Raw genomic sequence first — 23,450 nt, 5'->3', positions numbered from 1 at the left:
TCCTAAGCAAGTTTTGGCTTGGATTAGGAGGTCTTCAGCACTTAAATTGTTGGTTCCTATCATAGAACTTTTAATATTATGGTTTGGTTTATTAGTTTCTTTTCAACATCTTGAGTACAAGTTATTTGCTTTAAAGCTACATTATTAGGATTGGAATCATGCATGTTTCACATTCGTTGGCTATTATTAACATGTATAGAATTTCACTTCTTGAGTAAATAAATATATCCTCATCTATCTGTAGCTGTTGATCTGTGTCCTTCGTGTATGCAAGAGAACAAGCCTGATGGCTTTCTAATCTACAGTAGGGATTGGACATGGCCATAACTGCGTCCTGCACAACATTAACCTCGCCTGATGAGCTGCTGAGTTCCTCTTTAAGATCAAACCCACATGTATTCCATAGTGTTTCATGTTGTGGACTGGCTAGCATTCATAGTGTTTCATCCATGGCATAATCTTCTTGGGTTTCCTTTTGCAAACCATCCATCGACCACCAACTGCTGATGGAGCTTGGCAAGCTTGGGTTCGGCACACCAGTTTTGAGTTCCATGCCATGCCATTTAGCCTGCAACCCGAGTAACAGCATCTATATCCATAAGAAGATGATGTAGATATAGCATATGAAAATGGTATGTTAGACGGCAGCGATAACCTTGAGGCGACGAGTGAAAGCTATCATTTTGAGGGAGGCTCAAGGTAATGATTGTTGCAAGCCTCAGAATTCCCAGCCTCCACTCCTTCACATGTTTGAGGGTGGCTGCTACTTTTTTCTGCACCACGGAGTTGCCAACCTCTCATTCCATGACCTTGTCCATTTCTCGTGTCGAGTATGTGGCAAGCAAAAGCTCCTGACGAAGGAACTGGCCATGTGTCCATGGCTGTCCATGGCTTTCCAGGTGGTTTTGGCACCAGGTTTTGGCACGTTTGTGAGGTTCTACGGCTGAGGTTGCAATGCTTCACCATCTCAGTAACTTCGGCAGGAGAGTTCTTAATTAAGCAATACATTGTACTCTGATGAGTTAAAAATATGCATGCATTTCATCACCTGCACCTGTCATTGCTGGAATTTCTCGAAAGGCGAGTGCTATGGAGGTGTTGAATGTGCAGGTGGCTTAACTAGTCTAGATCACACTGCTTCACCATTTTAATCACCTCCAGCTCTTTCGATGCTTCAAATTTTAGTAGTTCTTTAATATCTTGAGGATCTCATCGAACACTTAGGTCTGGGGAAACTTTTCAAAGATGTTAGCTCCCTTCTGTATGGACTGATGATAATGTCGCATTAGACATGCATGCCTATTTGAAATTTTGTTCACTCTTCTGAAATATGGAGGACTTCGCCTCAGCTGAAATGGAGTTAGGCCTATTCTAGTTTGTCGACTCTATTATGATTCCCTTCCATTCGTATGTGCAAGAGTTGATGCTAGTGCTTATGGAGAAAAATATTGAGAAAAGGATTTAATGATGATCGGTGGTATCTAATGCTTAAACTAGTTTGACTCTAGTGCTTAGTTGTACCAGGAATCCACTATCTGGATTCTATTTATTCTGATTGTCATAGTTGGGTTGGGGGGCACAATTCTTCTAACTGCACTAGAGATGGTGATCTCAAGTTCCTTGATGGTTCTAATTCTTGAACAATTGTTCAATCGGAGAAAGGTGGTGGCTTGTCTCCCTTTTCCCTTGGCCATCTTCAGCAAAAAGGCTGAGATTGTCTTCCTGTCTTCCTCGGTTATAAGTGTGATGAGCAATTGGAGCGAAGCATTCAGTACCTGAGTCCACTTCGGTGCTGTTCGCAAAATCTTGCGCTCCTCCTGCTAAGAATAATGTTATTCCAGCCCTTCCCTGGAATCTTATTCTAGGAATCAGCATGTTTGATTAGTTTAGGATAACTATTTCTCCCTTGGTCCTAATATTCTAGATCATGTCTAGCAAACGAGAGTAAATCCTGTTCCAAACGAGAATAATGTTATTCCAGCCCTTCCCTGGAACTTATTCTAGGAATCAGCATGTTTGATTAGTGTAGGATAACTATTTCTCCTTTAGTCCTAGTATTCTAGATCATGTCTAGCAAACGAGAGTAAATCCTGTTCCAAGCCTATTCCAACCTTATTTCTCAACCAAAAACAGTTCGACAATGCATTTGGTTCAGATGAAATCAAGATTAAGTCCTGGAATCAGTCATATTCCTTCCAGACAGGTTTTGGAAAACAGGAATAAAGGAGGAATAGTTATTCGAGTCGAATCTGCTTATTCCTGGAATAACTATTCCAAGGTGGCAGGCATAACATTATTCATGGAATGATGTCCTCATTGATTCCTGTTTCTTTGTTTTAGATGGACATAAATATCCTCAGCCAACAAATTATTTCAGCTAAGAAAAAAAAAACTGTTCGAGGATGAATTATTTCAGCTAGGAAAAAAAAACTGTTTGAGAGCAATAACTGTCAATATTTCACCTTTTCTTTCTGATGTTCTGCACCACCAGCATACTATCTAGCACCATCAAAAACATCTGATTTGTAAAGAGAAATTGATTACTTTTTAGCACTCAAAGGCTTTAATAGTCCATATCATTTATGTACGACTATCATTGACCATCAAAGATATCACTAAATTCACCTCAAATCTAACTTTAATTGACTTCAATTTCATAGCACTATGTTTTCTGAACATTGCTCAGATGAGACAAGCACACAAACATTTATCCTAAAGAGAGCCACAATCATAATTAGTGTGGCTAAGCGGGCCACCTCTGAGGAAAACAACCAAAATGGCAAGACATACCAGCTTCTTTATCCATGATGATGCCGTCATCACCAATGCTGTAAGGTAAGTCTGTGTCGATAACCTCATTACCCTCAGCCTCCTTTCATTCACGTATTTACTCAATGCTCTTCCGATTCTCCTGCGCAGCTCTCGATCACTGATTGCACCCTTCGGACCCATTGGCATCTCTTGCGATAAGCATCTAGCAAGCACAATTGCGTCTTCTAAGCCGGCACTGCCTCCTTGGCCGAGGACTGGGGCCATAACATGCATTGCATCCCCTGCGACTGTCATGGTGCCTTGCCAGAAGTTTGCAAAGAGCAAGTGCCATGGAGCTCGATACCAAATATGTGTCAGGCTCAATGAACTGCTGTCGCAATGCTTCACCATTTCAATCACCTCGGGGGGAAATTCTCTTATTGTCTCCAACGTAAATTCTTTGATCAGCTCAGGAACCTTCCGTACATCTGAATCTGATGGAAACTCTCAAGAAGTTAGCTCACCTCTAGATTGAGCAATGACAAAGTTCACAACATATGTATCTTTAGTGAGGCTAGTATTACCTTGAGAAGGACACAGCCGAGCCGCAGCCCAATAAACTAACTTTTCATCAATTGGGAGCCTTCCCAGCATGACACCATCACCTATCAGCCGGATAAAATGGCTGCCAAACTGTGACCATCTGAATAGCTAGTAAAACCTCGCACAGCAGATAACGAAAGAACCTTTGGGGCCTGTAATCCTAATGATTTTGCAACGACTGAATTTGATCCATCACATCCAATTAGAACCTGAAGCAGCATGTTCCAGTAAAATTCACAGGGATAATGATCAGTTTGTTTTTTCCACGAAGGTGTTACACTTCTAAATTTGCTGTGATATCATAAGCTCGAATGGTTACTAACATGACAACTAAATTGTGTGCTGGGATCAATTAGAGCACCCGGCCAGTAAGATGTGAGTTAATGTAATGGTTTCATAAACATTGGATCAAACCTCTTTCAGATTTGATTTTCATGTATGATAATTCATTATTATCTATACTATTTTTTAATGCCATCTTTGGAGTTGGATTATGAAAAATTGTGCAGATAACTACTCTTCTTTTAATATTTATGATTTGCTAGTTTAAAAATACTTAAAAAAAAATAAAAGTTAAAGGGAAATATTGACATCAAAGGCGTGAAAAATTGTGCAGATAACTACTCTTCTTTTAATATTTATGATTTGCTAGTTTAAAAATACTTTTAAAAAAATAAAAGTTAAAGGGAAATATTGACATCAAAGGCGTCCCTAGCTGATTCAAGAGAATTATCAAACCCATTGTGGACCAGCTCAACTCCTTGGGTAAGTTAGGCAGGGTTTTAGAGTTAGTTTTGCCACATCCAAGCTAATTATGTATTAAAATTTCTAAAGGCTATAGCCCATTGGGTAAGTTTCGCCACATCCAGGCTGAGTAAGATTTGTCACATCCGAGCTAATTATGTATCAAAATTTCTAAAGGCTATAACTTCCTCGTACGACGTCTGATTTTTCCTTTTCTTTTATTGAAATTGGAAAACTTTTCGATATTTACGAGGATGCAATTACCCTCGAGGGGCTTGTCACACCGCGTTAATGTGCCAGTATGACGATGTTCAGGCCTCAGAAATAGATTAATCAAAGTGAAACTTTTCTATCGAGCAAGACTTTGACTAGGCGTAATCCTCCAATTTGGCAGAAATTAGATAACATGATAGGAGACAAAGTTGACATAGAAGAAACCAGACAATATTTTAGAAAACTTTTAACCTCTTTCAACTAGAAGAGAAATCTGATTCGAATTTAGGGTCTCGAATCTCATGAGTATAATAGAAACATTGCAATTCATTTTTTATCATATTAATGAAAGCAAAAAGGTCTAGAACCCTAATATTGGCACCTTATTATTTTATTATTATTTTTGCTGCAAAATCCAAGTTGAGTGGATTGAAGTCGATTCCTTCTCTCTCCAATCAAATCACTTTCTCTGGCCTTAAGTAGTAATTTGGTGGAGAAATTCTTAGATTTCAATTCATTGATATAGGTGCAATGACTAGGTAGACGAAACCAATACTTTGTAGTTGTTCAAAACAAATGGAATTAGATACTACAGAGTGGTAACAAATTGGTAAAAATACATCATTCAGAATTTTTTTTCTTCTTTTTTTGGGGGATTTTTTTTGCATGGATACCCTTCTAAATATCAAATTTTGCGTGAATACCTTTTCAAAATTGATATTTGCATGTATGTCCTCGTAAAACTCTGTTATTGTACAAATATTCCTAATATAACAATTGTTCTAAGGATGTTTAAAAAAATCATATTTATATTAATTAAAAATAAAATAAAAATTTGAAATAACGTTATTATCCTTACTCTTCCCTCTCCATCCCCACCCTCACGCCTACCCCCCCGCCTCCCCGGTGCTCGACTTCAGCACCCCCCCGGTGGCCCTTACTCTTCCCTTCCCTCTCCTCCCCTCCCCACCCACCCCCGGTGCCCCTTACTCTTCCCCACCCCACCCCACACCCCCCGGTGCCTTACTCTTCCCTCCCCTCCCCTCCCTGGCTTCCCCCCCGCCCCCCGCGTATCGGGATCCCGATCGCGGGCGTTCCACACAGCTGTTCTTGTGCCAGAAGAAGAAGAAGAAGAAGAAGACAGGAGCTCCACACAGCTGTGCTCTGCTTCAGAATCTCTTGGCCCCAGAAGAGAGAGAGAGAGAGAGAGAGAGAGAGAGAGAGAGAGAGAGAGAGAGAGAGAGGACTGCTGGTTTGAGTTGGAAAGAAGGCGGCTTGTCTAAGGACCAGAAATGATGCTAAGTAGGTGGCTTTAACAGCACTGAGTTGGTGGTAATGGAAACAGAAAAAGAGAAACAAAATCAGGATAAAGGCGGGTTTTCAAGGCAGACAGGAAGGAGATATGGGTTTCTTAGGAGCTTGTTACCTTGCTCCCATGGCCTTATTATTCTCTAAAGGGATGGGAAATGCCAGCCAATGAGGAGGAAAAGCCCTAAGGGGAGTAGGGTTCAAGTGTGGAAGGATAGCAACAAGCATAGGTTCACAGAATCCAAAGGAACCTCGGCCCCTCAGGATTCTCTCTCGATCGATTACACTGTTGATACCTCTGTGTCTCGGTAGCTGGTTTTTTTTTTTTTTTCTTCTGTTTTTCGATTTTTGTTTCTTTTAACTTTTGAAGGGAGAAAGTGAGGGAACACTCAACTAAATATGGGTCATGTGCCAGTTTTTTGCAATAGAATTGCAAGTCTTTCAAGTCATGGGTCGCCCGGCACCTCATAATTACGATACGACTAATTAGATTTGTCCAAATTCTTATCCAAATATGTGGTAAAGTTTCTCTTTACTTGTATATCCTTATAAAAAAATTTATTTGCTCACCTATCCATTAAGGATATTTTAGTCATTTTAATTTAAAACCGTTAATTTTTTAACGGCGTTAGATGGTATGGGTACATATGCAAAAATAAAAATAAAAAAGGATAGAATAGCAAAATAAATATTTTACGAGGGTATACATGCAAATATCAATTTTGGAAGGGTATTCACGCAAAATCCTATATTTAGAAGGGTATCTATGCAAAAAATTCTTTTTTTTTTTAGAAAAGCTCATCGAAAAAGTAGGAGAGATTTGTTGATTAGTGTTATTGTACATACCACCAATAACAAAACCAAGCATTGAATAGCAAAATTATAGGAGTGTAGGAAAAATGGTCTTTGAGTTAGAAAGAAATGAAGGGGAAATAATTTTATTTCATAGAATTAAGTAATTATGAAATAAATGAAATAGAAAACAAGAAAAATAGAAAACTTGTTGTGGATGTAATATCACCTTAGCTTTAATGGTAGCACCATCATTAGTATATAGAATAGGGAAGGAAGTGATGGGATCTGATTCAACTGCTACAATTTGGCGCCCAAAACGAACCGATTGCGTAGGCAAATTCTTAGCCAAGGTTTCAATCAGGTCGCCCCTTTTCAAGCATCTCAGTTCTTCTTTCCTAGTAACAAAAGAAATCAAAATGTGTGATTAGAGGCAGCTTGTGTGCCACTCTCACTAGATTATTGATGTCTGAGAATATGAACAAGAATTTCATCATTCTCTGGGTAACTTGCAAGATAATTAAGAACAATAGTATGATTTGCCACTTCTTAGTACATCCATCAAAACTACCGTTACGCCCCAAATCTGCCACATAATACGCATGTGGCAAGACCATAGTTCTGCGAAATATGCAAGGCCTCAAACCTATTCAAAAACCCAATAATAATGGATAAAAACTAAACACTACTTTTTAAAAAGTAAAATTTATTGTGGCTCTAATATAAAAACAATTCAGTCATCTAATATAAATTAACATATCAATCATAAAGTCAAAATGTACAATGTCTAACATCAAATCCACATCTAACCATATAACAAAATTTTAGTTGAATCACTAAGGTTCCACATTTCAAGATAACTAATGAAATCTATAAACTTTACTAATCCATCATGCAGGTAACCTGCAGCCCATAATTTCTCTAATTGTCCACTCCTCTAAAATACATTAAAGGAAAGGATGTGAGCTCAATATCTCAGCAAGTACCCCACTACACACATATACACTAGATATCCAGAATGAGATAATTAAACAAATATAGCTACCATACACATAAAGAGGCATAGAAAATTCACTGACCGTAAAGTTGGTTGTATATAATATTCATAATAAATGAATATAATGTGAATTCATCCAGCTGTCCATACAAAACTCACAATTTGAGACATGGATCCAAAGCAACAAAAATATCAAATTTTACAATAGGAGAATAAATAAATTTCTAAGTTTGGACTAAACCATGGTCACACTTACACCCTGTGACTAGGTATCAAAAGTATCATCCTTACACCCTGTGATGATGGGGTATCGATAGTGTTATACTTAAGCCCTATGACGGGGTATCGATAGTGTCATGCTTAAGCCCCATGACTGGGTATCAAATGTGTCACGGTTACGCTCCATGAGATGTCATGCTTATGCCCCATGATTAGGTATCAGTAGTGTCATGCTTATGCTCTATGATTGGGTATCGATAAAACATGGTTTGTCCTATTCTTGATTTCAATACATTCACATAATTACAACTATATCTAGAACCACAACCAAGCATAATCTAGGCACATGTACAACCAAGTTTCATAAATTTATGGAAGACAATATTCTGGTTCAATAGTCACTCTCTTTCACAAATACAATCAATCTATGACCATATCATATGCAATTCTCATTTAAAGTAAGCATTTTTATCGACATACAGAGATGACTATATTTAATTTCTGTACCTCACAAGACTGAATTCATGGTTCAATGACAAGGAGCACAATTTCCAATATACATGCAACACAAAGTTTCATATAAAGCAAGTAGGAAAGCATGTGAGTGGAATACTTTGCTATATGCTACACACCACTCTATTAAGTTGAGCAAATCAACTCAATAACATACCATAATTAGAAGCCCAAGCAAATATCAAGACCCCAAACTAGCCTTCTCCTTGCCAAATGGTTGCTTACCTCTGTGAAAGAGAAGGGGAAGCAAGGGTCTTCATGCACTCGGATAGAAGAAGAAAAGAAAGAGATCAGGGGAAATGCTTCTCCACCACGTACAAGAGTGGAAGGGATTTTCCATGAGGTGAGTTCATGCAAGGGTTAGAAAAGGGGCATGCTTGACTTCGAGAAGGAAAAGGAGAACAGGGAAGGTGGAAGTCATGGTTACCCCTTTATTAGCTTTTTGGGTCATCTTCTTTGGAGGCTACTTGTGTGGATTTTTGTTTTGAAGTATCGGTAATCAACTTTATTGTATCTATGATATGACTGATCACGGAAGTTTGAAAGGGAGTTTAAGACATACGAAGTATATAAGCTTCTAGTTTTCTTGTGATAGATTGATATAGCATTAACTAACAACTCCTTAGCACTTTAAGATTACTAAAGATGAGGAACTGTTTTGTTACAGTTTTATATAACTATCATTTTTCATCTCAAAACTGATGGTAGTTACCAAAATCATTTATGTACTAGAGTGGCGGGTGAGGACCATAGCTAAATTACAACAACAACAACAAAAAAATGAAACTTGCATTATATACTTTACCGCATTTTCTCCTTTTAGTTTCAGGCTGCTTAAAGTTTACTACCATAAAACCATAGCGAAACTCTTTTTTACTTCCTTCTCTTTTATTTGGTCAATAGACCGATAAACTTGGAGCTCATATATAATACCATTTTTTATTCCCCTCGAAGACGAGAGGCCAGGCCTAATTTCTACAAGACTACATCCACAAACCATCAGTAATTAAAAAAGTCATCAAACTTTTCTAAGTAAAACCTATGCAAACTTGAACATTTATCAAGTGTTAATAAGGTATTTTTACATGGTAACATGCCAAACATATTTGCAGACCCATTCAAAGTCATCGTAAACATGGACACTATTTGAAGTCCATGTTGACAGGCTTATTTTTGCAAGAATGTGTGGAGAACTCTGATTATTCTTTTCTCTATTCTCACAAAATTATAACATCAACCACAATACTACTTCAAGCATTAGGTGTTAAACAAAAACTTCTAGGATATACCTGCATGAAGTTACTTGCATCTTGTTCTTGTGGAGCCACATATCTCGTATCCTGAATAAAGATTGCAAAATAAGACTTAATGCTATCAGTATTTTGATGTTATATGCAAAAAAAAAAAAAAAAAAAAAACTGAAAAAGGAACCTATGTCTAATATGTTGATGATCATACTATATTAAGAAAAGTGTTTGTGGGTCTTTTGGGTGTGCCATATTTGCCCAGAGATGAAATTTATTTGATTCATAATGGAAACTTTATTATATAACAATCATCAATATGAGTTGTCATGGAAAGAAAATATGCATATAACTGATCTCAATCTTCTCTTCTTCATCCAAATCCCATATCCAATGAGATCTTCTAGCTCCCCAAATTCTTTCTCTCACCATCCTAACTATCCACTCTCTATCAACCAAAATTATTTCTCCTTTATCTTCATCTCCCTCTCTAATGACCTTATCAACTCGAATCTGTATCTCTGATTCTAAACCTTCTATTTCATATTATACTTATTTAATATTATTGATTATCTTTGTTGTGCATTCCAACCTTTACTTGAAATCATAATACTTATTTGTTTGTTTTATCTAATTTTGTTTACCACACATGCATTCTGCCGTTTGCTAGTTACAATAAAAGTGTATGCAATATAATGTCCTTCTCGTGTGATGAGCAGTCAGTCGACACAAAGAAATAAAACTTAAAAAGAACTTAGTCTCCAGAAAACACAGATACATACTCTGTTATAGGGATAGCTTTTGTCCGTAGCTCCGTACCAAGCCCAAGTTGGTCAAGTGCACGCCAACCATTGATGTAAATACCGATTGCTGCTCCTGCAGCCCGCAGGGTGTCAGATTTCTCTAGAACAAGACTATTTATTCCTTTCCTGCATAGTTTTGCATAAAAAAATAGATATTAATTTGATTCTAACCAGTTAAATTAACAAAACCCTAGGAATGCCATTATCAGTGCAGAAAATGTATCTAGAGATGATGAACATGGGTCATTATATATTTTTTGGCCCCTTTCTTTCTTCTCATGTGAGAACCTGTGCAGGCGTGTGTTTAGTCCCACATCGGTTATTCGCCGAGGAGATCTTAGGTACTTATATGAGACTAAGGAACCCAAATAACACCTTCCGACTAGCCTTTTTGCGTGAGGTCTTAGGTTGTGAGAAATGATATCAGAGCGAATTCGGCCCATAGCCTATATGAACTAGGAAACACTATAGCACAGGTTAATGGAGGCTGAACACAGGTCCATCGTGGTGCTTATGATTAGATTTGAATGGATTTGAACTCTTAGCCTAACGAGTACGTCAGAGCTTGGTTGTGACATCTCATATATCAGATCAATGAAGGGAGTTGTTCCTAGTATTCTAAAGGGAAAATCAGATTCTTAAGGTATATATAGCATGAAATGGGTGAGTGCTCATTTTTGATAGTACCACAACCATAATTTTACACAAGCAATGCAATTATCGGATAGACATGAACGAGGTGAGCATTTAAGGTACCAGGATAAATAACACCAATAAGTCTACCTGCTAATCAACAAAATAAACTACAGATTGAGAGAACTAGCAGCAATCTCTTCTCTTAGAGAAAAAGGTAGGACCCAACCCATATCTCACAAAGCAAATTGATATCCATGTCTGATTTTAGGGAAGTAATTAAAGGAGAGCAAGTCCTTCGAGATGGATCAAGGTCTGATGCGGATCCCAAAATTATGAGATAAGCATCGGATCAAAAGAAGAGGAGTCACCAAAAATTGTCAATATGTGGAGGTGCTTGCATACTCTCAAAACTAAGATGCAGTACTATATCAATGAATCTTCAAGAGAGTGAAACGCTGCAGCGAGAATCTTTTGGTTTTCAGAAATAGGGCTTAATACATCATGTGGGACTTCTATTCCGTGCAAAGATCACGGTAAGCGATTAGAAATAAGGAGGAATAATCTTTAAAAACGAGGCCTTTAGAGTTTAGAACAAGGAACTTGTACCTGTGAAGAGCCAAGGCAGTGGCAAGACCACAGATTCCTCCACCCACTATAACAATGTCATGATGCTCCTCCTTTGAGCCCATCTTCCCTTCTATTTCTCTTCACCCTCCTCCGTGTAATGGTAAGCTGGAAGCATATATATGGCTTCCACCGCCACCCTTGGAGTTCCGTCCAGGTGCTGCTCGCTGATCTCTTTGATTCAATGTTCCGTCCATCAGTCGGATAGAATGGAAGGCCTTTGTTGTTTTTTTTTTCGGTGAAACATCGTGGTTTACAATTATAGCTTCCACACCTATTCATTTGGGATCATTTACCGTATAAAGAAAAGTAAAGAGTCAAAGAATAAAAGATGATTCAAATCAAAATTTCTCCGATACCTTATGTCAAATCAAAAAAATAGAGGCGAAAGATGCCAAAGCAATGTTGCATCAGACTACTTGTCTTCTTGTAGTTGGAGCTTCAAATTTTTGAAATGTTCAAAATTTCACTTGAGCATCCAAATCTGGATCAATACCAGCAAAAACATCTCTGAACAAGATTCTAGTACCATGCCAAATATGTCCGAAGAAGGAACACTAGAAAATATTCCATACGGATAGAAAGTTTTTTATATTCTTTCCGACCTGTGGGATGCCCCACATGTGAGTAAGTCACTTCATCACCATCCCAATATTAGAGGATTAATAGCGCTTCCGACGAGCAAGCCAGGGAGAGGCATTCAGTTTCCACAATTAATCAACGCCAAAGCGTGGGAGCTTTTTTTTTTTTTTTTTCAGCCAAAAACATGGAAGCATCAGAGAAAGAGGCTTGTCCATTTGCGTCAGCGTCAGCGTGTCGCGTTGGAACTTTGACCAGAGAAAGAGGCTTGTCCATTTGCGTCGGCGTCAGCGTGTCGTGTTTGGACTTTGTTGGCTCGCAGAATCTGAATTGAAAAATATTATTTTAGTTCGTTCTTGGCCGAAGTCGCGGCTCTTACGCAACGTCATCAATGACGTTATAACAGCCGCGGGATTTGTCATTAGATGTGCTTGGAGATTCTCATTCTTAGAGACACGCGTCATGTAGCAGAGGGTCTTCTATTTCGGCTCCGAGGGTAATTTTGTCTCGGACGGAAAGCGCACGAGTTTTTACCAAAGGCATTCATAGAGTGGCAACATACGGAGTCGCGCATAAATTTCTTATGCGGAAAAAATCCGCACAAAACAATTTATGCGGATATTTGCGCATAAGTTGTCTCTGAGAGCAACGTTTTTGTCAACGACTAACTTGCACGTGTCCGCACAGAAATTTTACATGGGGCTGCTTCGAGTATACGTTCTGTACATATAGAAACTTTCAGGCTGAGGACGCACAGAACGCACACCAGTGATTGATCACCAATTGAGGGATATCTGCATATATTTTTTATGCGGCAGAGAACCTACATAAAAAATATCTGCGGACTTCCGTACATATTCACATTATAGAAGGGCTTCCTTCATTAAAACATAAGCATAAAATTTTTATATGGGCGTAAATCCGCATAGAAACATCTGTGCATACTTCCGTACATTAGAATCTCATAAAATATTGGTATGGGCGGAGGTTGCATTCCTTAGCAAATTTCGTTCGCCTCCTTAGCAAAAAAAAAAAAAAAATAAAAAAAATAAAATAAAATTGGTTCACCAACATAGGGAAGTCCGCATTCCCTTTGCTGAACAAGCTCATGCCAAGGACAAGTGCTGAAATGAAGCATAAGTGCAGCTAGGTAAGACCAGGTTTTGGCACGTATGTGAGGTTCTCCGGCTGAGGTTGCAATGCTTCACCATCTCAGTAACTTCAGCAGGAGAGTTCTTAATTAAGAAGTTACATTGTACTCTGATGAGTTAAAAATATGCATGCATTTCGTCACCTGCACCTGTCATTGCTGGAATTTCTCGAAAGGCAAGTGCTATGGAGGTGTTGAATGTGCAAGAGGCTCAACTAGTCTAGATCACACTGCTTCACTATTTTAATCACCTCCAGCAACTTCGATGCTTCAAATTTTATAGTTCTTTAATATCTCGAGGATCTCATCGAACACTTAGGTCTGGTGAAACTTTTCAAAGAAGTTAGCTCCCTTCTGTATGGACTAATGATAATGTCGCATTAGACATGCATGCCTATTTGAAATTTTGTTCACTCTTCTGAAATATGGAGGACTTCGCCTCAGCTGAAATGGAGTTAGGCCTACTCTAGTTTGTCGACTCTATTATGATTCCCTTCCATTCGTATGTGCAAGAGTTGATGCTAGTGCTTATGGAGAAAAATATTGAGAAAAGGATTTAATGATGATCGGTGGTATCTAATGCTTAAACTAGTTTGACTCTAGTGCTTAGTTGTACCAGGAATCCACTATCTGGATTCTATTTATTCTGATTGTCATAGTTGGGTTGGGGGGCACAATTCTTCTAACTGCACTAGAGATGGTGATCTCAAGTTCCTTGATGGTTCTAATTCTTGAACAATTGTTCAATCGGAGAAAGGTGGTGGCTTGTCTCCCTTTTCCCTTGGCCATCTTCAGCAAAAAGGCTGAGATTGTCTTCCTCGGTTATAAGTGTGATGAGCATTTGGAGGCGAAGCATTCAGTGCCTGAGTCCACTTCAGTGCTGTTCACAAAATCTTGCGCTCCTCCTGCTAAGAATAATGTTATTCCAGCCAGCATGTTTGATTAGTTTAGGATAACTATTCCTCCCTTGGTCCTAGTATTCTAGATCATGTCTAGCAAAAGCGAGTAAATCCTGTTCCAAGCCTTATTCCAACCTTATTTCTCAACCAAAAACGGTTCGACAATGCATTTGGTTCAGATGAAATCAAGCTTAAGTCCTGGAATAAGTCATATTCGTTCCAGACAGGTTTTGGAAAACAGGAATCAAGGAGGAATGGTTATTCCAGTCGAATCTGCTTATTCCTGGAATAACTATTCTAAGGTGGCAGGCATAACATTATTCATGGAATGATGTCCTCATTAATTCCTGCTTCTTTGTTTTAGATGGACATAAATATCCTCAGCCAACAAATTATTTCAGCTAAGAAACAAAAAAACTGTTCGAGGATGAATTATTTCAGCTAGGAAAAAAGAAACTGTTTGAGAGCAATAACTGTCAATATTCCACCTCTGAGACAAGCACACAACATTTATCCTAAAGAGAGCCACAATCATAATTAGTGTGGCTAAGCAGGCCACCTCTGAAGAAAACAACCAGAATGGCAAGATATACCAGCTTCTTTACCCATGACGATGCCGTCATCACCGATGCTGTAAGATAAGTCTGTGTTGATAACCTCATTACCCTCAGCCTCCTTTCATTCACGTATTTACTCAATGCTCTTCCGATTCTCCTGCGCAGCTCTCGATCACTGATTGCACCCTCCGGATCCATTCGCATCTCTTGCGACAAGCATCTAGCGAGCACAATTGCGTCTTCCAAGCCAGAACTGCCACCTTGGCCGAGGAATGGGGCCATAACATGCATTGCATCCCCTGCGACTGTCATGGTGCCTTGCCAGAAGTTTGCAAAGATCAAGTGCCATGGAGCTCGATACCAAATATGCGTCAGGCTCAGTGAACTGCTGTCGCAATGCTTCACCATTTCAATCACCTCTGGGGGAAATTCTCTTAATGTCTCCAACGTAAATTCTTTGATGAGCACAGGAACCTTCCGTACATCTGAATCTGATGGAAACTCTCAAGAAGTTAGCTCACCTCTAGACTGAGCAATGACAAGGTTCACAATATACGTATCTTTAGTGAGACTAGTATTACCTTGAGAAGGACACAGCCGAGCCACAGCCCAATAAACTAACTTTTCATCAACTGGAACCCTTCCCAACAAGACACCATCATCACCTCTTAGCCGGATAAAATGGCTGTCAAAGCTGTGACCATCTGAATAGCTAGTAAAACCTCGCACAACAGATATTGGAAAAACCTTTGGGGCCTGTAATCCTAATGATTTTGCAACGATTGAATTTGATCCATCACAACCAATTAGAACCTGAAGCAGCATGTTCGAGTAAAATTGATAGGGATAATTATCAGTTTGCTTTTTCCATGAAAATGTTACATTTCTAAATTTGCTGTGATATCATAAGCTCGAATGGTTTCTACCATGACAACTAAATTGTGTGCTGGGATCAATTAGAGCACCCTGCCAGTAGATGTGAGTTAATGTAATGGTTTCATAAACATTGGATCAAACCTTTTTCAGATTTGATTTTCATGTATGATAATTCATTATTATCTATACTGTTTTTGAATGCCATCTTTGGAATTGGATTATGAAAAATTGTGCAGATAACTACTCTTCTTTTAATATTTATGATTTGCTAGTTTAAAAATACTTAAGAAAAAAATTAAAAGTTAAAAGGAAATATTGACATCAAAGGTGTCCCTAGCTGATTCAAGAGAATTACCAAACCCATTATGGACAAGCTCAACTATTTGGGTAAGTTAGGACAGGGTTTTAGAGTTAGTTTCGCTACATTCAAGCTAATTATGTATTAAAATTTCTAAAGGCTATAGCCCATTGGGTAAGTTTCGCCACATCCAAACTGAGTAAGACTCGCCACATCCGAGCTAATTATGTATCAAAATTTCTAAAAGCTATAACTTTCTTATACGATGTCTGATTTTTCCTTTTCTTTTATTGAAATTGGAAAACTTTTAGATATTTACGAGGATGCAATTACCCTTGAGGGGCTTGTCACACAGCGCTAATGTGCGGTATGACGATGTTTAGGCCTCAGAAACAGATTAATCAAAGTGAAACTTTTCTTTCGAGCAAGACTTTGACTAGGCGTAATCCTCCATTTTGGCAGGAATCAGATAACACGATAGGAGACAAAGTTAACATAGAAGTAGATATCTAACTCCAGGAAGATTTTAGTTTCTATGTGATTTTTCTACCAGAAAATATTTTAGAAAACTTTTAACCTCTTTCAACTAGAAGAGAAATCTGATCCGAATTTAGGGTCTCGAACCTTATGAGTATAATAGAAACATTGCAACTCATTTTTTATCATATTAATGAAAGCAAAAAGGTCTAGAACCCTAATATTGGCATCCTATTATTTTATTATTATTTTTGTTGCAAAATCCGAGTTGAGTGGATTGAAGTTGATTTCTTCTCTCTCAAATCAATTCACCTTCTCTGGCCTTAAGTAGTAATTTGGTGGAGATATTCTTAGATTTCAATTCATTAATATAGGTGCAAGGACTAGGTAGGGGAAACCAATCCTTTGTAGTTGTTCAGAACAAATGGAATTGGATGCTCTAGAGTAGTAACAAAATGGTATTTAAGTTAGAAAGAAATGAAGGGGAAATAATTTTATTTCATAGAATTAAGTAATCATGAAATAAATAAAATAGGAAACAAGAAAAATAGAAAACTTGTTGTGGATGTAACATCACCTTAGCTTTAATGGTAGCACCATCATTAGTATATAGAACAGGAAAGGAAGTGATGGGATCTGATTCAACTGCTACAATTTGGCACCCAAAATGAACTGATTGCGTAGGCAAATTCTTAGCCAAGGTTTCAATCAGATCGCTCCTTTTCAAGCATCTTAGTTCTTCTTTCCTAGTAACAAAAGGAACCAAAGTGTGTGATTAGAGGCAGCTTGTGTGCGACTCTCATTAGATTATTGATGTCTGAGAGTATGAACAAGAATTTCATCATTCTCTGGGTAACTTGCAAGATAATTAAGAGCAATAGTATGATTTGCTACTTCTTAGTACATCCATCAAAGCTACCATTACGCCCCAAACCTGCCACATGCTAGGCACGTGACATAACCATGGTTCTGTGACATATACAAGGCCTCAAACCTATTCAAAAACCCAATAATAATGGATAAAACCTAAACATTATTTTAAAAAAGTAAAATTTATTGTGGCTCTAATATAAAAACAATTCGGTCCTCTAATATAAATTAAACATATTAGCCATAAAGTCAAAATGTACAATTTCCAACATCAAATCCACATCTAACCATGAAACAAAATTTAAGTTGAATCACTAAGGTTCCACATTTCAAGACAACTAATGAAATCTAAAAACTTTACTAATCCATCATGCAGGCAACCTGCAGCCCATAATTTCTCTAATTGTCCACTCCTCTAAAATACATTAAAGAAAAGTATGTGAGCTCAATATCTCAGCAAGTATCCCACTACACACATACACATCAGATATCCAGAATGAGATAATAAAACAAATATAGCTACCATACACATAAAGAGGCATAGATAATTCACTGACCGTAAAGTTGGTTGTATATAATATTCATAATAAATGAATGCAATGTGAATTCATCCAGCTGTAAACTATACAAACTCACAATTTGAGACATGGATCCAAAGAAACAAAAATATCAAATTTTACAATAGGAGAATAAATAAATTTCTAGGTTTGGACTAAACCATGGTCACACTTACACCCCGTGACTAGGTATCAAAAGTATCATCCTTACACCCTATGATGATGGGATATCGATAGTGTCATACTTAAGCCCTATGATGGGGTATCGATAGTGTTATGCTTAAGCCTCGTGACTGCGTATCAAATGTGTCACGGTTACGCTCCATGAGATGTCATGCTTATGCCTCATGACTGGGTATCAGTAGTGTCATGCTTATGCCCTATGATTGGGTATCGATAAAACATAGTTAGTCCTATTCTTGATTTCAATACATTCACATAATTACAACCATATCTAGGACCACAGCCAAGCATAATCTAGGCACATGTACAACCAAATTTCATAAATTTATGGAAGACAATATTCTGGTTCAATAGTCACTCTCTTTCACAAATACAATCAATCTATGACCATATATATTATATGCAATTCTCATTTAAAGTAAGCATTTTTATCCATATACAGAGATGACTATATTTAAATTCTATACCTCACAAGACTGAATTCATGGTTCAATGACAAGGAGCACATTTATCAAACTTCAAGCAAACTTGAACATTTATCTAGTGTTAATAAGGTGTTTTTACATGGTAACATGCCAAACATATTTGCAGACCCATTCAAAGTCATCGTAAACATGGACATTATTTGAAGTCCATGTTGACAGGCTTATTTTTGCAAGAATGTGTGGAGAACTCTGATTATTCTTTTCTCTATTCTCACAAAATTATAACATCAACCACAATACTACTTCAAGCATTAGGTGTTAAACAAAAACTTCTAGGATATACCTGCATGAAGTTACTTGCATCTTGTTCTTGTGGAGCCACATATCTCGTATCCTGAATAAAGATTGCAAAATAAGACTTAATGCTATCAGTATTTTGATGTTATATGCAAAAAAAAAAAAAAAAAAACTGAAAAAGGAACCTATGTCTAATATGTTGATGATCATACTATATTAAGAAAAGTGTTTGTGGGTCTTTTGGGTGTGCCATATTTGCCCAGAGATGAAATTTATTTGATTCATAATGGAAACTTTATTATATAACAATCATCAATATGAGTTGTCATGGAAAGAAAATATGCATATAACTGATCTCAATCTTCTCTTCTTCATCCAAATCCCATATCCAATGAGATCTTCTAGCTCCCCAAATTCTTTCTCTCACCATCCTAACTATCCACTCTCTATCAACCAAAATTATTTCTCCTTTATCTTCATCTCCCTCTCTAATGACCTTATCAACTCGAATCTGTATCTCTGATTCTAAACCTTCTATTTCATATTATACTTATTTAATATTATTGATTATCTTTGTTGTGCATTCCAACCTTTACTTGAAATCATAATACTTATTTGTTATTGTCTTATCTAATTTTGTTTACCACACATGCATTCTGCCGTTTGCTAGTTACAATAAAAGTGTATGCAATATAATGCCCTTCTCGTGTGATGAGCAGTCAGTCGACACAAAGAAATAAAACTTAAAAAGAACTTAGTCTCCAGAAAACACAGATACATACTCTGTTATAGGGATAGCTTTTGTCCGTAGTTCCGTACCAAGTCCAAGTTGGTCAAGTGCACGCCAACCATTGATGTAAATACCGATTGCTGCTCCTGCAGCCCGCAGGGTGTCAGATTTCTCTAGAACAAGACTATTTATTCCTTTCCTGCATAGTTTTGCATAAAAAAATAGATATTAATTTTGATTCTAACCAGTTAAATTAACAAAACCCTAGGAATGCCATTATCAGTGCAGAAAATGTATCTAGAGATGATGAACATGGGTCATTATATATTTTTTGGCCCCTTTCTTTCTTCTCATGTGAGAATCTGTGCAGGCGTGTGTTTAGTCCCACATCGGTTATCCGCCGAGGAGATCTTAGGTACTTATATGAGACTAAGGAACCCAAATAATACCTTCCGACTAGCCTTTTTGCGTGAGGTCTTAGGTTGTGAGAAATGATATCAGAGCGAATTCGGCCCATAGCCTATATGAACTAGGAAACACTATAGCACAGGTTAATGGAGGCTGAACACAGGTCCATCGTGGTGCTTATGATTAGATTTGAATGGATTTGAACTCTTAGCCTAACGAGGACGTCAGAGCTTGGTTGTGACATCTCATATATCAGATCAATGAAGGGAGTTGTTCCTAGTATTCTAAAGGGAAAATCAGATTCTTAAGGTATATATAGCATGAAATGGGTGAGTGCTCATTTTTGATAGTACCACAACCATAATTTTACACAAGCAATGCAATTATCGGATAGACATGAACGAGGTGAGCATTTAAGGTACCAGGATAAATAACACCATTCAGTCTACCTGCTAATCAACAAAATAAACTAGTGATTGGGAGAACTAGCAGCAATCTTCAAGAGAAGTCACCAGAAATTGTCAATATGTGGAGGTGCTTGCATACTCTCAAAACTAAGATGCAGTACTATATCAATGAATCTTCAAGAGAGTGAAACGCTGCAGCGAGATTAATCTTTTGGTTTTCAGAAGGAGGGCTTAATACATGATGTGGGACTTCTATTCCGTGCAAAGATCACGGTAAGCGATTAGAAATAAGGAGGAATAATCTTTAAAAACGAGGCCTTTAGAGTTTAGAACAAGGAACTTGTACCTGTGAAGAGCCAAGGCAGTGGCAAGACCACAGATTCCTCCACCCACTATAACAATGTCATGATGCTCCTCCTTTGAGCCCATCTTCCCTTCTATTTCTCTTCACCCTCCTCCGTGTAATGGTAAGCTGGAAGCATATATATGGCTTCCACCGCCACCCTTGGAGTTCCGTCCAGGTGCTGCTCGCTGATCTCTTTGATTCAATGTTCTTGGCTGAAGGCGCCGCTCTTACGCAACGTCATCAATGACGTTATAACAGCCGCGGAGCATGCCACGGAATTTGTCATTAGGGACACGGAACATACCTGCCCTGTAGACTTTTGATGCCATAGTTCCTGAATCCTGCATAGAATTTACATTGAAAGGAAGTAAAGAGGTATACAAGTCTTTTGAGAGAAAGATATACAGAATGTTGGTTCTTTTAAATTCATTAGCAGATTAAAAGTAAACATATTATGTCAAGTGCGTGGACTATGTTCTGAATGCTGTTACCAGTTGAGATGGTCATAAAGGTGGTATTGTTTATCATGTAATTGAAGCATTGCTATGTGCCCTAAGATGAACTTGAAGAAAAGGTCCACAAGTATTCTTGTTGCGTATCGCAGAAGGTTGGGGTGTTTCTTGAGGCCAAGCTGCTAATCTTGCCTTCACTGGTTAAGCGAAAAATTCGGTTCATACTCACATTCAGGTTCCGTTTGCGATATGTGTAGCATTTTCCTTGCATCAAATATCATATCCTACCCAGTATATTACCCAAAATATATTTCTGAAAGAGAACTTAATTTTAAAAGGCAGTGAAAGTATACTCTGGAAAAGTAGATATTTTGGAAAAAAGGATTTGACCTTAAAAGGCTATGAAAACGTACACTGGAATAGGCATACTTTTATCCCTAAGCACAACACCTACACCAAGTCTATCAAGTGCACACCAACCATTCATGAAGACACCAATTGCTGCCCCAGTAGCTCGTAGTCTCTCAGATCTCTCTAATACAAGACTTTTTACTCCTTTCCTGCACAAACAATGAGCAAAATGTAATGCAATGAAGATAACTTTTTATCATAATATAAAAAATTATATCCAAATCTACATTTCAGAATTAGGTCCTATTAATCAATTAAGGTTTTCATCTACTACCAGATATCAGTTTGTATCAAAATGGGGAACCCACTTATACAATTTATCTAAACCTTGCCTCTTATTATCTCGGCTTATATAACCCAGTTTTTCTCAAGATATCCGCTGAGACAAAAATCAATATATCAGACAAGAGTTTTAATCTTCCTTTCTTCATCTTGATTTATAAGTTGATAAATAAATATCCAAAGTGAAAGCATAAAGACAATTGTAGCCTCTATTATGTACACCAAGAAATCAATATCTTGGTTCCTATATATCAGCTAAGTTGCGATGAACTGAGATCTTCATTCATCTTGGTACCCATCACTCACCAATATGGTTGATATCTTAGCTTTTCAAACATAGCCAGGGCTTTAAAGCTACATAATTTGGATTGGAATCGTGCATGTTTCACATTCATTGGCTATTATAAACATGTATAGAATTTCACCTCTTGAGTAAATAAATATATCCACATCTATCTGTAGGCTGTTGATCTGTGTCCTTGGTGTATGCAAGAGAACAGGTCTGATGGCTTTCTAATCTACAGTAGGATTGGACATGGCCATAGCTGCATCTTGCACAACATTAAACCTCGCCTGATATGCTGCTGAGTTCCTCTTTAAAATCAAACCCACCTGTATTCAATTTTTTTCATGTTGTGGACTGGCTAGCATTCATAGCGTCTCATCCATGGCAATCTTCTTGGGTTTCCTTTTGCAAACCATCCATCGACCACCTGCTGCTGATGGAGCTTAGCAAGCTTTGGTTCGGTACACCAGTTTTGAGTTCCATGCCATTCAGCCTGCAACCCGAGTAACAGCATCTATTTCCATATGAAGATAAAGTAGATATCGCATATGAAAATGGTGGGGTGGACGGCGGCGATAACCTTGAGGCGACGAGTGAAAGCTATCATTTTGAGGGAGGACCAATCACCAACGTAATGATTATTGCAAGCCTCAGAATTCCCAGCCTCCATTCCTTCACATGTTTGAGGGTGGCTGCTACTCTTTTCTGCGCCTCCGAGTTGCCGACCTCTCATTCCATGACCTTGTCCATTTCTCATGTCGGCATGTGGCAAGCAAAAGCTCCTGACGAAGGAACTGGCCATGTGTCTATGGCTGTCCATGGCTTTCCAGGTGGCTTTGGCACCAGGTTTTGGCACGTATGTGAGGTTCTCCGGCTGAGGTTGCAATGCTTCACCATCTCAGTAACTTCAGCAGGAGAGTTCCTAATTAAGAAGTTACATTGTACTCTGATGAGTTAAAAATATGCATGCATTTCATCACCTGCACCTGCCATTGCTGGAATTTCTCGAAAGGCAAGTGCTATGGAGGTGTTGAATGTGCAAGAGGCTTAACTAGTCTAGATCACACTGCTTCACCATTTTAATCACCTCCAGCTCTTTCGACGCTTCAAATTTTAGTGGTTCTTTAATATCCCGAGGATCTCATCGAACACTTGGGTCTGGTTGAAACTCTTCAAAGAAGTTAGCTCCCTTCCATAGGGACTGATGATAATGTCACATTAGACATGCATGCCTATTTGAAATTTTATTCACTCTTCTGAAATATAGAGGACTTCGCCTCAGCTAAAATGGAGTTAGGTCTATTCTAGTTCGTCGACTCTATTATTATTCCCTTCCATTTGTATGTGGAGGAGTTGATGCTAGTGCTTATGGAGAAAAATATTGAGACAAGGATTTAATGATGATCAGTAGTGGTATCTAATGCTTAAACTGGTCTGACTCTGGTGCTTAGTTGTACCAGGAATCCATTATCTGGATTCTATTTATTCTGATTGTCATAGTTAGGGGGCACAT

At 38.0% G+C, this 23,450-nt stretch overlaps 1 protein-coding gene and 1 pseudogene across 3 annotated transcripts; both read right to left on the bottom strand.

The window, feature by feature from the left end:
* Window positions 1–207: 207 nt before the first annotated feature.
* Window positions 208–11,776, bottom strand: LOC103704751 (monooxygenase 1-like; annotated as a pseudogene). Its single transcript, XR_016400429.1, has 6 exons — window positions 11,430–11,776; window positions 10,167–10,313; window positions 9,430–9,480; window positions 6,641–6,809; window positions 3,336–3,563; window positions 208–3,245 (listed from the first exon to the last, which is right to left on the bottom strand). The product of XR_016400429.1 is annotated as a monooxygenase 1-like (transcript).
* A 2,705-nt stretch (window positions 11,777–14,481) lies between these two features.
* On the bottom strand, window positions 14,482–20,643 carry LOC103720832 (monooxygenase 1-like). Of its 2 annotated transcripts, none has more exons than XM_039133599.3 (6): window positions 20,507–20,643; window positions 19,398–19,544; window positions 18,662–18,712; window positions 16,861–17,029; window positions 15,214–15,445; window positions 14,482–15,123 (listed from the first exon to the last, which is right to left on the bottom strand). In XM_039133599.3, the coding sequence occupies exons 1-6, from the start codon at window positions 20,587–20,589 to the stop codon at window positions 14,591–14,593; spliced, it is 1,215 nt and encodes a 404-aa protein (XP_038989527.1). In that variant the 5' UTR covers window positions 20,590–20,643; the 3' UTR covers window positions 14,482–14,590. The 2 variants fall into 2 exon arrangements, with proteins under 2 accessions (XP_038989527.1, XP_088576417.1); XM_088720291.2 differs by having other exon boundaries at window positions 14,482–15,117.
* Between the last annotated feature and the right edge of the window lie 2,807 nt (window positions 20,644–23,450).

This window comes from Phoenix dactylifera, chromosome 4 (assembly GCF_051530095.1).
Source record: "Phoenix dactylifera cultivar Ajwa chromosome 4, Ajwa_hap1_PhDact_Kaust_v1.1, whole genome shotgun sequence".
NCBI lineage: Eukaryota > Viridiplantae > Streptophyta > Magnoliopsida > Arecales > Arecaceae > Phoenix > Phoenix dactylifera.
Note: the sequence above shows the minus strand (reverse complement) of the source record. Positions and strands in the feature narration are given on the sequence as shown.